Source organism: Penicillium robsamsonii (assembly GCF_028829455.1).
Source record: "Penicillium robsamsonii strain IBT 29466 chromosome Unknown utg000001l_segment0_segment0, whole genome shotgun sequence".
Taxonomy (NCBI): domain Eukaryota; kingdom Fungi; phylum Ascomycota; class Eurotiomycetes; order Eurotiales; family Aspergillaceae; genus Penicillium; species Penicillium robsamsonii.
The window spans coordinates 1,730,035-1,746,283 of NW_026643219.1; the positions used below are offsets into that span (position 1 = coordinate 1,730,035).

At 47.2% G+C, this 16,249-nt stretch overlaps 5 protein-coding genes across 5 annotated transcripts; 2 read left to right on the forward strand and 3 right to left on the reverse strand.

The window, feature by feature from the left end:
* Positions 1–2,413: 2,413 nt before the first annotated feature.
* On the reverse strand, positions 2,414–2,602 carry N7447_000696 (Amidase; the record flags this gene model as incomplete). Its single annotated transcript, XM_057224972.1, has 1 exon — positions 2,414–2,602. The coding sequence occupies one exon, from the start codon at positions 2,600–2,602 to the stop codon at positions 2,414–2,416; it is 189 nt and encodes a 62-aa protein (XP_057088988.1).
* A 313-nt stretch (positions 2,603–2,915) lies between these two features.
* Positions 2,916–3,593, reverse strand: N7447_000697 (uncharacterized protein; the record flags this gene model as incomplete). Its single annotated transcript, XM_057224973.1, has 1 exon — positions 2,916–3,593. The coding sequence occupies one exon, from the start codon at positions 3,591–3,593 to the stop codon at positions 2,916–2,918; it is 678 nt and encodes a 225-aa protein (XP_057088989.1).
* Positions 3,594–4,350: 757 nt separating this feature from the next.
* N7447_000698 (putative MFS drug efflux transporter) lies at positions 4,351–6,054 on the forward strand (the record flags this gene model as incomplete). The annotated part of the gene is made up of 1 exon (XM_057224974.1): positions 4,351–6,054. The coding sequence occupies one exon, from the start codon at positions 4,351–4,353 to the stop codon at positions 6,052–6,054; it is 1,704 nt and encodes a 567-aa protein (XP_057088990.1).
* A 1,492-nt stretch (positions 6,055–7,546) lies between these two features.
* On the forward strand, positions 7,547–14,629 carry nrps7 (putative nonribosomal peptide synthase; the record flags this gene model as incomplete). Its single annotated transcript, XM_057224975.1, has 1 exon — positions 7,547–14,629. The coding sequence occupies one exon, from the start codon at positions 7,547–7,549 to the stop codon at positions 14,627–14,629; it is 7,083 nt and encodes a 2,360-aa protein (XP_057088991.1).
* A 375-nt stretch (positions 14,630–15,004) lies between these two features.
* Positions 15,005–16,023, reverse strand: N7447_000700 (class I SAM-dependent methyltransferase; the record flags this gene model as incomplete). Its single annotated transcript, XM_057224976.1, has 4 exons — positions 15,005–15,260; positions 15,319–15,460; positions 15,525–15,778; positions 15,839–16,023. 4 exons carry the CDS (start codon positions 16,021–16,023, stop codon positions 15,005–15,007), a joined length of 837 nt encoding a protein of 278 aa, XP_057088992.1.
* Between the last annotated feature and the right edge of the window lie 226 nt (positions 16,024–16,249).

Sequence of the window (16,249 nt, forward strand, 5' to 3'; positions counted from 1 at the left end):
CAGATTTTCAATGGTGGAAGAGAAAAATGGCAGACACATATGCGGACGGCATCTGGTTCCATTTCTACACTCCTACAGGCCCGGCTTCCGCCTTTAACGACGCCAGACGACTCTATCGTTCCACCCAGTGGAAGTGAGATGACCGCTCTATGCCCCGAAATTGAATGCGCATTTAAATTCGTACTCGGATCTTTCATCGCAATTGACATCATCTCTTCCGCTTCCACTCGATCAAATCTAACCCTTGACATAAATCACCTACAAGTACTTGAGACTTTTGAAGTTTCCCTGGAAAGCCACACCGGGTGTCGGGATTCAGTAATGGCTCTTATACTGGAAATCTCCCGTTTGGACAAATGGAAGAAAGAGGCTCAAAGCGCCAACAAGCTGAGTTTTGTTGATCTGGTAAAACGTGGTGCCGGAATAAAGGACCGTCTTCGGCAAGAGCTAGCAGCCATTGAGGAAAAAACTCATTCATGGGCAGGAGGAGGGTCGTTGTTAGCCACTTCATCAGCAATTGCTACTCCTAATACCCCAACACCTACGCATCCAGAAATCAGCAAAGTGTTCGTACTGGGCGCTATAACGTATCTCCATGTTGTCATTTCAGGTCCTTATCCAGAAGTGCCCGAGATAGCAGAAAGCATCTCAGAAACGGTCCTTGCTTTCAAGGGTTTGAAAGATCCACGATTATTGCGAAGTTTGGTGTGGCCATTTTGTATTTCGGGATGCTTGGCGCTGGAGAAACATTATGATTTCTTCCGAGGTCTTGTTTCTAGAGCAGGTATCACCCAACATGCTACTGGGGTATGCTCGGAGGCCTTAGAAATTATGGAAGAATGCTGGAAGGCTAGGGTTATTTCCACCGAGAGTTGTGATTGGGCTACAGCGATGCAGCGACGCGGTTGCTATGTTTTTCTAGGATGAAAAAAAAGGAATAGAAGAATGAAGAAAAACGAAAAACGAAATTGGGAAACAGTTTACTCAAAAGCGCACGTACCAATCGTTTTGCAAAGAATGCTGTTGATATTATTTGAACAGGACAATGTTTAACTTTAACCATTTAGGGTTTCGGGTGGAAGCCCCATAGATCGTCGTCAGTCGTAGCCATCACTTGCATTTGGCAACTGAGCAATTTGTGGGGCCATAGTGGGTTTACGAGTCGAGCCTTGAAAACGATTAATGTGTAGTATACTCTATGTACTCCGAAGTGACACTGTACATTGATCGACTCTACGTGTGCTAGGCACAAGACAAAGGCTTATATCGGACGAGTTCATTGCACTCTTGTTAGGCCCAGGTGCCTTGATGTAGCAAGAATTCGGCCAAGGTCCATGCGGAGCACAGCAACCCGTCTACCCTACCGGTGGGGTAGACGGACCCGGAATTGGGTCCAACCTTCGGACCCCGACCCGGACCCAGTCCCGACCCGAAAACCCCGTGTAGACCCATGTGGATCCGCAATTAGCATAAATTACTACATAAAGATGGTTACTCAGCAAAGTAAAGTACGGGGGTTTTTTTTCACTGTTTTGGTCATGCACTAAAAATATACACCACTTTGCATGTAAGGCGAAATTTTAAGAAAGCTCACTGTTACCTTAAATTAAACCTCCAGTTTACTAATAATTACCACTTAGACTATGTAATTTAGGCCGGTGCGGTGCTCTGGCTATATGCCTTAGGAGTTTACATGTTTAAGCGGTGATAATATATATTTCTCAGCGGAGTAAGAGATATATATTTTTCTAAACTAGCCAGTCGCTTTATATGCCTACACAAAGAGGAGTTAAAGTAGGTAAAAAGGAATAAGTTATTACCAGCCAGCTCTTTTTCTCAGCGGAGGCCTTAAAAACTCCACCCAGCTTTAGCTATAAAGTAATTACTCAAAATAGCTGCTAATATTTGCACAAGATATGCAGGCTCGTATTTTAGAATATTTACACCTGTTTGAAGAAAAAAAAAACCCTCGGATTAGGTCCTGGACCCAGTACTGGGTCCAACTGGGTCCGGGTCCTACTAGGTCGTGCGACAGTCTAGAAGAGATGGTTATGCGAATCCAATGCCATAAGAGTTTACGCGACGTTAGTCTTATAGTATAGTACTGCTCCCTGCTCGAGAAGTATATCCACTAACGCGACATTCTCCTTCATAGGATTCGCTGCGAGACTTACGATGCCGATCGAAGAATCATACCCTTTAATATTAAATGTATCCTTTAAAGAAATTAGTATCCCATGCAGCGGCCCTTGTGTCTTGCCTATTCGTTTATATTCAGAATCCAGAGCGTGTGCTCACTCGATAGCCGGTAAGAAGAGGATTTCCGAGAGACAGTGAGTTATTGAGCGAGGGCGGCACGCTCGCAGAAAGCGATGGTTACGGCTTTAGATGTGAGCGCCCGGGAATGGATAAGTTAAGAGGGTGAGGTTACGTCGTGCGAAGAAGTTATGGAGAGTTCGTCTCGAGTCAGGATAGTGCTTTCTGAAACAAGGGAGCGGACGTCGAGTGGGAGTAGTGCGTCGAGGAGCCAGCTTTTGGGGATGAGAAATTGAAGGGTCTTGAGTTTGCGGTGAGCAATGGCACGGTAGGTTTGGGAGGACATTGGTTCCGAAAGTGCCCTTGCCGGTTGCTGGTTTATAACCACCTGGCGTTGAGAGAGGGCTCCGTCGAAGAAGTGTTGTTACATCCAAGGATGGAGTACTTGATCCTTGTGATCGAAGTGGGCAATAAGGGATTGGCCGACTGCTGTTAGCTCGACTCGTGACGTACTAGTAACTAGTACCAACGTAGCTAGTACCAACTTGAACTATCGATTATATTTTTACTAATGGAGTTCTTTTATACGTCTTTGATCTTTATTCTATTTCTTCTATGCCTCAAAAATGTTTAATTAGACATTTGATATTCGCTCGTGCTTAGTTCAAAGCTGCTAATTCTGGATTTCCATCCTCGTGGCTATCGGCTTCATTCTTGGTTATGTTCTGCACAATAGCCTGGCCCAGACCGGCGATGGGAGCATCCTTCTGAACCCTCAAACCCCTTGTCATCCGAGCAATCATGGAATAGAACCCTAAAACAATATACAGCTCTACCACCTCATCATCACTCATCAAGGATCGAGCCCATTGGATGGTTTCCTCGGTGTTGGTCCATGTTGCGATGGACTCGTCCACCAAGGTGATGATACATTGCTGTCGCTCCGACCAAATTCCCATTGCGAAGAGCTCCTCCGACTTCAGGCATTTACGAAGTGCTTCAATCTTTTCATCGCCCATGCCGTTGACCCTCGAAACAGGCTCATTGATTCCAAACAAGTATTCAGCGCCAACGGTTGACGTCATACGGAGAACGACGAGCTGGTAGTCCAAAATCTGAATAGTGCGCGTCTGGCCATCTAGCAAGGCGTTCAAAGTGTCCATGATGGGCGGGAATAGCCCTTTTGATCTGGCAAATAAATTGAAGACATTGCGTTTGATGGAGAAATTTCTCAAGATCTCTGCGTTTCTTTCATGGGAGGCGTCTGGGTTGAGCATATCGAGTCCATCAATAAGAGCCTTCTGACGGGCAGCTGTTGCTTCTGCTGCGTCGGACATGATGAGACAGATTGGTGAAGATTTCCAGTGATACCAGATATCGATTGACCTTGCACAGTGAATAGGGAATGGCAGTTGTTCAAAGTTATATGAATATTGCTGAGCGGACTGCCTGATGCGTACCCTAAGGTAACTTCCCTTATCTAATTAGCTAGTTAACCCGTTGATGGGCTAGTTATTGGAGATCAATTGATGGCCTAAGGCAAACATATCCTATAGATGTGCGCGCTAAGGCTAGCCGTTTTGAGACCCTTCCAGACCGCTAGACCCGCTAGACCCACTTGCCGCGCTGCACGCACTGCGCGGTAACGCTAGCTGACTGTGGATTAGATCGGTTGGACGGTATATGGGGCTATCCCACGCAGATCTCCGATCGGACTCTCCCGGTGCGCGGCGACGCTAAGCCTAATATTTCCGCCTTTGCTAGAGCAGCTACCAGCTAGCAGCTAGTGTTGGCAAATGGCCTCGTCTTCACTGCGTAATGACATGGCCACTAGGCAGCTGCAACCCTGCCCTCTCTATCTTAGGATCTGCAACCTGCACTGCAACATGCAGTAGACATTCTAAGGGGTTGGTTGTGCTTGGTAATCTCCCTGTCTCCTTCCCTTTTCACATTTGTCATCCTTTTGTTATGTATATTGTCGGGAAACAACAATTTTCTCCTTTTCATAGTGTTGTGGAATATATTTAACCGATAACAACCAACAAGCTTGGATACAGACTCTTCTGCCAAACAAGACAGGGAACTGGACTCACAATGCAACCTATGGCAGATTCTGAGAAACTCCCAAATGATCCCAAACTCGGCACCGACCCAAGCCAGAGCGACGAGAGCACCACCGTTACACCAGTCATTGACGATGCCGAAAACCAACTCCGGGCTGACGTAAAGCCAAAAGAGTCACATCAGCAGGAAGCGCGCGAGATTGGAGGTTGGAAATGGGTTGTCGTCGTACTGGCCATCTACAGCTCGCAATTCCTATTCGCCCTCGACCAGACGATCGTAGCCAACGTCCAACCCGCAATTGTCGAGCAATTCAATTCCGTGGACAGGCTTTCATGGGTCAGTGTTGCCTTTCTCATCGGTGCCGCGGGAACAAACTTGGTATGGGGCAAAATCTTTTCTCAGTTCAATATCAAATGGGCCTACATCTCGGCCATCGTTGTTTTTGAAGTTGGTTCAGCTATCTGCGGCGCTGCTCCAAACATGAACTCCTTGATCGTGGGTCGAGCCATTTGTGGCGTCTCTGGAGCCGGTATGTATGTTGGCCTCATGACACAACTAGCCGTCACAACCACCATTCAAGAACGTCCTATGTACATCAGCGGAGCGGGCCTGGTCTGGGGTATTGGTACAGTCCTGGGTCCTATAATCGGTGGCGCATTCACAGACTCGTCTGCGACCTGGCGCTGGTCATTTTATATCAACCTCTGTGTTGGTGCCGTCTGCGCCCCCGTCTACCTATTCATGTTGCCCAACAAGGACCCGCGCCGTGGAACCAGCTTTGCCAACCGTGCTCGTGAACTTGACTACCTTGGAACCATCCTTCTGATTGGTGCGTTCTTTTCCGGAGTCATGGCTGTATCATTTGGTGGTGTTGTGTACCCGTGGAACTCGAGCAAGATCATTGGCGTCTTTTGCTGCTCTGGTGTGTTATTCATCCTGTTTGGCGTGCAGCAGACCTATGCCCTCTTTACTACCCCTGCTCGTCGCATCCTCCCCGTCGAATTCTTCAAGAGCCGCACCATCTTAATCTTGTTCGCCGTGACTGCAGCTGGTGGAACGGCCCTATTTCTCCCTATCTACATGACGCCTCTCTATTTCCAGTTCAGTCGTGGAGATGGAGCGCTTCAGTCTGGCGTTCGACTTTTACCCTTTATCATGTTAATGATCTTTGCCACCATTTTTAACGGCGCATTCCTGTCCAAGGTGGGGTATTACATGCCTTGGTACCTTATCGGAGGTATCCTAATTGTTATTGGTGGTGCACTCATGTATACGGTGGACACAGCGACATCCGTCTCCAGTATATATGGGTATACCGTCCTCGTCGGCATTGGGGCTGGTCTATTCTGTCAGGCATCATTCTCAGTTGGCCAGGCAGTTGTCAAACCTGAAATGGTTCCTGCATCCATTGGTTTCATCTCAACTGGGCAAATTACTGGCATCACTTTAGCCCTCGCCATTGCCAATGCGGTATTCCTCAACAAAAGTGAAGAGGGAATCAAGGCCATATTACCAAATACACCAACCGCGGAGATCCAGCAGACTATCACTGGAGTGGGGTCTGCACTTTTCGACAACATGTCAGCAGATGATCGGCAGCGGGTGTTGGCCGTGATCGTCTCTGCAATAAGCAGCACATACGCCTTGGTCATTACAGCTGGATCGCTGGTCACCGTATTGAGTCTTCTGCTGAAGAGAAACAAGCTGTTTGTGGCTCCTGTAGCAGCAGCCTGAGTGATTTCTTTCGGAGAGAGTGTTTGGGGAGGACATAGCCAAACTACCGGTCAACTGAGCGCCCTGTACGGGGAAGCGGGCTGAAAAGAAACAGTCTGTTTGTGACTCCTGCGGCAGCAGCCTGAGTGATTCCTTTCGGAGAGAGTGTTTGAGGAGGTCATGGCCAAATTACCGGTCGACTGAACGGCCTGCACGGGGAAGCGGGCTAAGAGAGAAAGTGTAGCTTGATTTCGCTCAACTTAGTTCCTGAGAGGTTTGGGGTCACTGAGAGGTTTGGGGTATTAATGGACAGAGTGATTCATCCATGCGGGAGAAATGGATGCGACCGAGATTGTATCAAAACCATCCCTTTACAATTAGATGATTTTAAAAGGCATTTTGGTCAATGCTATATCGATATCTCTATTTTGAAAATATTATAAGCCAATACATATTGGATATATCCGATATCGAAATGATCTTACATAGTAAAAGCTCTTAGATATTTGGGAGGTTTCTAAGGGTTTAAGCGGTTTGGGGCTTCTAGAGGTTTCTGTAAGGTGTACTGTATTAAGATAACTAGTTAGTACTAACTATTTGATATATTTTATTTTTTCCGAGTAAATATATGCCTAGTAACATTACTACTATGGTCTAGAGAACTTTCTTATTTATTACTAAGGATCGAATTCAGGTCCAGCCTACAGTAGTAAAGATTATCTACGGTAGCCAAAAATATTGAAGGTCCGCAATAAATGCCTGGCTAATCAGAGACCGTTCCGAAAGCCCAAGGCCTCTCGGAACATTCAGATTGTCTGTCTTATTTTTGGAAACGTTGGAAAACGCGGGAAACGTGTCTGAAGCGTGTTGACCTTCAGCATAGTATCGAAAGAAAAAAAAAATATCGCTTATCATTACGGCAATACCTCCGAACCACTAAATAGCACATTTTCATTTTTCAAAAATAGGCTCTACACTATATACATACAGTAGTGGCCGTATCTTTCTCCCGCTTGGATAACATATTAGAAAATTGCTATACTGTCCAACTACAACACAATATGCATTATCCTCTCTTAGGAATACAATTAGGGCTAGGGTTGCAAAGAAGGTAATTTACCCGATTTATTTGCCCAGACACTAAGACAACCACTCGATATCGCAATTGGATAGTAAAACGGCCTAGTAAAACGGCTTAGCTCGTTTTATTTAGCTCTACCGCCAGCACTGATTCGCCCCCGGTGCAATTTAGGGACTGTTGTCTAGCTTTGCCGCCAGGCATAAACTTTCAAGCGGTTCGCGCTCGCTGGTGGATTCCTTGGTGCGCCGCAGTTTCTCAATCATTGCCGTACATTGGCTGGGTATCTCAAGGCATAATGGGCTTCCAAATACATCAAGTGCAGTTGAACGGGATGGTAACGATACATAAACAGAGCTTTGGTGCGTCTATATACGCCGACAACACGTTTCAGAACCATTCATCAAACTGTCTTCGGGTAACAGCCAATTGATCATGATCTTGCACGACGATAGTAGTGGAGAGCCTCACCAGGCCAAGATTGCCAATGTATACGTCGAGGCGTTGAATGACGTCGATATCGCAAATGAGTACTGGGAAGAGCTCTTTCACCAAGCTGGACCCCAACGGCGTTTACAATGCTTTCCTATTGAATACCAACAGCCTCGCTGCAATTCGTCGCTCACTATTGCCGATGGGTCATTTGAGGCCACTCTATGGTTCTGCAAAAAGTACAATGTTCGTCTACACGATGTATTTTATGCCATATGGGCTATTGTGTCTGCGCGACATATGGCAGATGGCCACCGCACAACCGTATTTGCCGTGGCTGGCCCGGATCACTCAAGTCCCGGACAAGATGATGAGGTCGGCGTATCAGACCACAACATTCCCCTAATTCTTACGCTTCCAGAGGACACGGATGTCCTCTCATGGATTCGCCATGTGGGAACGGTCAGCGCCGAAGCGTCTTCCCATGCACACGTTGGTTACAAAAACATAATTGCGAAAGCCCCGGCCCATAATCCCCAAGCCAAAGTCTCCATCAGCTGGCCAGGCAATAGCCAGGAAGTCGTTGTCACTGGAGATGAATTCTTTCCGCTTGTCCTTGATATCCGTATCTCAACAAACCTCAACCTCAAATTCAGTGTATGGCACAACTCGACCGTTCCAGAGAGAGACATTCGCGTGCTACTGGACCATGTCGCGACTACACTGCAACAGGCAATGGAGAGCCATCACTCAAGCATCTCGGAGCTCCAGATAATGTCACCAACGGAGAAGCAACTATCACACGAATATGCAAACAACAGCGGCTTAATGCATCGCCTGATCGAACAGCAAGCCAAATTGACACCGGACGCCGAGGCAGTGCAGTTTGAGCAGGATAAACCACTCACTTTTTCAACACTGAATGCGCGGTCAAATAAATTAGCCCGGCAGATACGATCATTTGGAGCTCCAATTGTGCCAGTACATATGCACATATCAATTAACTTCATTGTCGCACTTTTCGCCATCCTGAAAGCTGGTGCTGCGTACGTCATTTTGGATCCGGATGCTGGAGCAGCGCGCAGGTCCTACATTATAAAGGACGTTCAGGCAGATTTCATCTTGGTGGACGACAATACCGCAGGCGAGTTTTATAAGGAGTTCAAAGTCGGTGATTTACTCAGACAGTCAACAAATCATGATGAAAGTGACCTCATGACGGATCAGCGTGTTAGTGACCTGGCATACATCATCTATACATCAGGTTCTAGTGGGAACCCCAAAGCAGTGCAGCTTGAGCATCAAGCTGCGTTCAGTGGCCTGAGGGCTTTCCCTCCGATTGCAAATCTCCGTCAATTGCTCTTCTACAACCCTGTCTTTTCAGCGGCACAGAGATCTATTTGGGCGACTCTGAGTGTAGGCGGCTGCCTGTGCCTTGCATCCAAGAAGAACACTACAGTGCATTTAGCTACGACAATTAACACCATGCAGATCAACTCAATTGATATGACCTCAACAACCGCGACACTGGTCTCACCCGATGAAGTGCCCCCTCTTCGACGACTAGTATTGGGCGGTGAGATGGTCAGTTCGACTGTGATTCAGAGGTGGGCACATCGAGTAGAGCTCTTTTCATCCTACGGCCTTAGCGAATGCACACAACTCAATTGGCGTTGCAGATTATCAAGTGATTCCAATCCTCGAAGTATTGGACAACCATCTGACACAACGACATCGTACATTCTCATCCCTGGAACCGTTAAACTTTCACCTCTACTCGTCCCTGGCGAGTTATGTCTTGGAGGTGCGCAGCTCGCGAGGGGGTATTTGAACCTCACAGAAGAAACAAACAAGCGTTTCATCCAAAACCCATTTGGCCAAGATAGACTCTATCGGACAGGCGATATGGCGGTTCGTCACGCCGACGGGTCCATAGAAATACTGGGACGCATTGATTTTCAAGCCAAAATCAATGGCCAGAGAGTTGATCCCGGCGAGCCCAACTCAGTGATCCAAGCACATGAGGATGTTGAACAATCCGCTGTGGTTCCAGTTCCTGTGAACGGGAAGATTCTTCTTGTCGCTGTCGTTGTCAGTCGTGCTGGGTGCGATTGGGATCATCTTGTCGAAAGTCTTCGCTCATTTCTCCCATCGAGAATACCTTTGTACATGGTACCGAGTTTCTGGGTTTCCATACCAGCAATGCCGCTCAACGCCAACGGCAAAATTGATATGCAAGCGGTCCGAGTTATTGTTGAGCGCCAACGCGATTCAGGACAGTTGTTTCCGCGTCGTTCCAAGACCGACATAAATGGCAGCGCACTCACTCAGAGCGAAAATGTATTAAAAAACCTCTGGGCAGAGCTTTTGTCCATGCCGGAGTCATATATCTCCCCGAGCGACTCATTCGTTTCGTTAGGCGGCACATCCCTTGAAGCCATCCAGGTTGTGTCAAGGCTTCGATCTGAATATTTTCTAAACTTGAAGGTCGATGATATCATTCTTGGCACCTCGCTTTCTGCTATAGCTCGTCTCGCCGAGAAGCTAGTCGAGGGAATCAGCAATGAAGACCAAATAACTCCATTTGCCCTTCTTCGTGAGCCTCTTTCTTCGGAATATCTGAACATCGAACATTCAGAGATCGAAGATGCCTACCCAGTCACACCTTTCCAAGAGGCAGCTATCGCAAACACAGTAATGGGTGGCAAGAGCTACATCTATAGCCGTTCTTACAGCTTTGCAGGACATGATGAGGCTATTGTGAAAGCATCACTTGTATCCCTGGCAAAGTCCCATGTTCTTCTTCGGACAACTTTCGTCGCAAGAGGAGCGTCATTTCTACAGGTAGTCAAGAAGACCGTGAAATTGCCGTGGGAAACCTCTACATTGGATGTGAAAGATTATATGAAACACAGAGCATCAGATCTGATGTATCCTGGCGACCTTTGGTGGAGAGCGGCTGTTCTGCCGGGGAACATTCTAGTCCTCACCACTCATCATGCTCTTTTCGATTACTGGTCCAACGAATTTCTTTCGCATGATCTCACATCTATCTTACTTGGAAAAGAGCCAATTCAGCGACCAGTATACAGACGTTATGTCGAGCACTTGCAGCAATATGACGACAATGCCATGGAGGTATTCTGGAGCAATTATCTCGATGGAGTTAAGCCTAGTCCACTTGGGCCATATGGAAGTCGTGAAAGTGCGGTCACAGCCAAACTCAATTTTGATTTCCAAAGTGCCGCATCAAACCTCAGCGTTACACCAAGTGTGCTGTTGTATGCTGCTTGGTCGGTTGTTCTGTCTATTGCAAGCTCTACTGATGATGTTGTCTTTGGTGTCACACTTTCCGGGCGAGAAGCCCCAGTTCCAGGTATCCTTCAGATGAATGGGCCTACTCTCATGATTGCTCCACTCAGAGTCAAAGTCGACAAAACGGAATCATTCAAAGCTCATCTGACGAGTATGCAAGACAGTCTATGGAGTGTCGCGAGAAATGCTCAGTACGGGTTACGCCGCATCCTCAAAACAACTGGACAGTCAAAAGATCTCGTGGGATCTATGGTGAACTTCTTGATCAAACTACCTATACACAGGCCGGCTGGAGGATTAGTATTGTTGTCAGAGAATAATCTTGGCTCGGTTGAAAATGTCAAGATTGAGATCAACAAAGATAGCATGGATTGCGTAACTGTGGTCTCATCGCTTGATAGAGAATTCGCTCAGGCTCTCGTCGACACGGTTGCGATTGTTCTGGAATCAGCATCATCTGCGCCACTTACGAAAATCGGACATTGGAAATTGGTGCAACCAACAACCGGATCCGCAGGCGATCTTGAACCCGAGGATCCTCACTCACGGTTGATGAAGGGCCAACAAAGCCAAGCGGAGAACGGCTTGGTTGGGTCTAATGAAGTGGACCAAATCAAAATACCGAGCAGAGAGCATGCCGAATTAGCACATTCTGCATTTCAGAGGATGGCTTTCTCTCATCCAGGCAAGATAGCCGTGCAAGATGCGTCAGGAAATCAGATAACATACGCTGGATTGGCCATCAAGGCTAACCAGCTTGCGGGCTTATTGAGAGCGAAAGGAATTCAACTAGAGCAAATTGTCCCCATCATGTTCGAAAAGTCCATTAACACTGTCGTGGCTATATTTGGAATCCTAGTCGCTGGCGGTGCCTTCTTGCCTCTTGGACCAGAGAACCCCCGGGAAAGAAACTTGGGAATTCTCGATGACTTGGAAGGCAAGATTGCTATCACAGATCGATCCAACGCCGCTTTCTTTGTTGACGCTGCGTATGAAGTCATTGTACTCGATGATCTGAACTGGGATACAATGCCAATCGAGAGACATGATGTACCTGGCATGACACCCAACAGCCTGGCATATGTCATATACACCTCCGGGAGTACTGGAAAGCCGAAGGGAACCCTTTTGATGCACGAGGGTCTATCAGCGGCGACCCAGGCAATCAATGAAGCAACGAAGACGGAGGTTTCGCATAGGTTTTTATGGGTTCCAAACTATACGTTTGACGGCTCTCTGGACACTCTGTTTACAGCTCTCTCCAGTGGATGTACACTGTGTGTTGCTCCACAGAGCGTTATTGCATCCAACCTCACCGGATTGATCAATACAATGCAGGTCAACCGAGCCAATATGACACCTTCGATGACCGCACTCATCAATCCGGAGGAAGTTCCGACTCTCCAAATTTTAATTACCGGAGGAGAAGCCATCACTCCGCAAGTGTTGGCAGCATGGATGCCACGCGTAAAGATATATAACGCATACGGACCGACTGAGGCCACCATTTCTATCACTACCACGCGTGTTCATCCGCAGATGAATTTGCGTAATGTTGGTAGGCCTTTCAAGGGTGTCACTGCCTTGATCCTTGATCCCGAGACAATGAATGCAGTGCCTAATGGCAGCGTCGGTGAGCTTTGCCTCTCGGGTCCGCAGGTGGCGAGGGGGTACTTAAAGCGCCCTGACGCCACGGAGCGCGCATTTCTTGGCAGGCCTGAGGGAAGGATCTATCGCACTGGAGATCTTGCAAGCATATTACCCAATGGCGATATCGAATTGTTCGGTCGTAAAGATGATCAAGTTAAGATCAACGGCTACCGAATTGAATTGGGTGAGATTGAAAGTGTTGTCATGAGAACCAGCATGTTTGATACGTGCATTGTTATCTGCGCAACGGTTTTGAAGAAAAAACAGCTTATTGCATTTTATTCAAAATACGTTAGAGAAACAGGGGAAGTGAGGATCGAAACAGGCCTGCTTCTGCCCCCTGGCCAACTGTTAGATTTTGATCGGCTCAAGGGTCAGCTTACCACTGTACCGAGCTATATGATTCCCACTATATGGCTCCCTGTGAATAAGTTCCCATTCTCAGCTGCCGGGAAAGTCGATAGGAAGTGTTTGCAAGCTCTAGTTGAAGGTATGGCTGACAACTTACTCAAACATTACCTACCCAGGGAAGTGAAATCAGCCATTACCACCGGGACAGAGCTAAATCTACAGTCAATGTGGTCGGAACTTTTTGAAACACCGGTAGAACAGATCCACGCCAATTCCTCATTCCATGCTTTGGGCGGAGACTCCATCTCTGCTCTGAACCTTGTCAGTATGCTTCGTCGGCAAGGGTACGAGACCAAAGTCAGCGATATCTTGTCAAGGAATACATTGAGGCAACAAGCAGCATTGCTGGAGGAAAGCAACAAATCAGATACTACATTGACTACGCAGAAGATTCAATACAAGGCATCTGATGCGGTGTGGGAGCGACTATCCCAGATTGGCGTTCGGAAAGATGAAGTTGAAGACATTTACCCTTGCAGCCCTGGCCAGATTGAATTCCTGACCCAAGGAAACAAACAAGAGCAGTTCTGGCAACTCATGGCCGTTCGAGAGCTGCCCAAAGACTTTGACCTCGATCGCTGGATACAACTCACGACCAAACTCACTCAAAACAGCCAGATTCTGCGTGCTTTGTATGTGTACATCGAAGAAGCCAACGTGCAGACGGCTGTCCAAGTTGTGCTAAAGACTCCAACACCCAATCTACGATACAAGTCATTCGATAAAGAAGAGGAGAAGCAACATATATTGGCAGCGGAATGGGAAGAGCTCTTTGACCCGGGGAAGCCTTTTGTCAGATACACATGTCTTGTCAACACGGTAGATGGCACCAAGCACCTTGTCATAAAGCTAGATCATGCTTCGTATGACGGAACACTTTTACACATATTTGATGACCAGTTCAAAGCCCTGGACAAAGACTTGCCGATTCCCAGGCATACACCTTTCAAAGATTTCATTGGCCATGTTATTTCGACGCCAAAACAACCTCAGCTTGATTACTGGGTGCATCTACTCGAAAACAGAAACTTTGATTTTCCTTCCAATGTGGTCCACCCGAAGATCTCAAAAACCGAGATTGCTAAAGTCAGCACTTCTGTTGGCATCGACAATCTTGCCAGTTCTAATGGTGTCACTGTTCCAATTGTCTTCCAGGCTGCCTTTTCCCTTTTATTGGCACACATCAGCGGAACACATGAAGTCACCTACGACAATCTAGTCACTGGGCGCAACGTACCCCTGGACAATCCCCAACTCATTGATGGGAACTGTGCGAACTTCCTACCTTTCCAAGGCCATCTAGCCGAAGACCAGCCTATCGAGTCCTTACTCAAAGAGACGCAAGCGGCTTTCTGGACCTCAACGGAAAATGGGCTCGTGTCACTTGGCGAAATATACAATGCCCTAGGACATGATCGCTCTACGTCGGCTGCCAAGTGTCTGTTCTGCTTTCAGCCGTTCGAGGCAGCGCCAACCAAGCAGGATCCTATGCGCTGGGTCGTTATGAAGATGAGTAAGAATACTATGTTCTTCAATTACGCCATTCAGCTGGAGGTGATTAAAACTGCTACAAAGGGTGAATACATGATACGATTTGGATATGACGAGAGGGCGTTTACGGATAAGGAGGCAAGATTGGCCTTAGATTGGTATATTGGGTGCTTGGGTGGAATGGCGACGGCAACTTTGGTTGAGGAGTTGGGAATGTGACGTTCGAAGGAGATAGATAATTCACGGGGAGATAATGTATGTTCATGTACTTGATAGGCCTGATGGGTTTCACCTCGCTAGAATTTACAACAGCAGGACCTCACGAAATTGTTACTCAGCTACTGGTTTGGGATTATAAATGTCACGATTATATTGCAGGTGAGTATGAAATCTGAAAATAATGGACGACGCTGATAAAAATTGCCAGGGCTTGGTGCGTTGCTTCGCAATCTGCAAAATATATTCATTTTCAATGCTAACAGAGAACCATTGATTGATTGCTTGTATGTTGCAGACATGATTGTCCAGAAATTCATACCCGAGAGAAACTCAAAGCTCTGCATATGGCTCCCACATCTTCTTTCGTGACACTGTCTATTGCTTCTGACCCACGAAAGCAAACCTTCGAACCTTCCACGCCACGCCCTTTCTTGACTCAATGATGGCCTTGGTGTGCAAAGCACTAAGCTCTTCCTTCAACCCACCGGGCAACTTGGTTATCAATTCCTGGAATAGGTTGAGATAGTTCATCTGATCTAGGACCAGGACATAGTCGCCAGTCGCAAATTCCTCTTTCTGGACGTTTTGTAGTCCTTGTTCGGCAAAGGTTTCTGCGAGATTGGCAGACCAACTACACATTGTCATATTAACATCACCCAACACGAAACCTCCGACGAATAGCGACTTACGCAGACTTGGTTTGGAATTTCGCATTGAGCCCTGCGAGCAGCTTTTCCGTATCCTCGGTCGAGTTTGAAGGATCGCTTTTCAATAGCTTTCGATTGCCGGCGTCGTCATTGGGTTCCTCCCATTGGAGGTAACCGCCCGGTTCTTTACATCGGCACTGTCAGTCTGCAAGTGGTAATTGTACTGGGGGTTCCAATTTGCAACATACTAAGTAATTTCAAAAAGTTCTGAATGATAGGTCGAGCATCTCCACCCGCTTGGTTGACCACCTGCACGAGAAGTCGCGCATGTACAACGTCGTATTTCCCCACGTATTCCGATGGAATCTCTTTCAATATATCGAGATAGCGAAGAGACACGTTTGATGGCAGAAACCCTGGAGCTGGGTATTGCTCACCCGAGATGTCGAATCCGTGGAACTGTGCGTTGGGGAATTGACGGGACAAGTCGTGGAGCCAGATACTGCCGATGCGGTTAGCTCGCTTGCAGGTATGCACACAAATCATACAGGGGAGCCCTTACCCAGTACCTGTGCCTATATCGGCGATGAATACGTCGGAATTTGGAAGACTGATAGAAGGATGGAGGATATATCCCATGCTCTCTTTCCAGATATAATGCTGGAGATTGAGGCGCGTAGAGGCCTGTACATCTCTGTTCAGCCTATACGGGTCTGTCGCTGCGTTTGCGTTGTTGGAACCGGACATTGCTTGTATTTCGATATAGCAGGAGAAATGAAAAGAAGCAAGAGGCTATTGTAAACACCTCAGATGCGATCGATGGTTACACGTAGGGATCGAAAGGTGTATTAACTTTCCATTCCAGTTCGTGTTTTTTATTGAAGCCCGGGGGCCATATTACTACATAATAGACTAAAGAAAGAATACCCAATCAGTGCCCATACCGCCGAAGGATTGATGCTATCACAAGAAT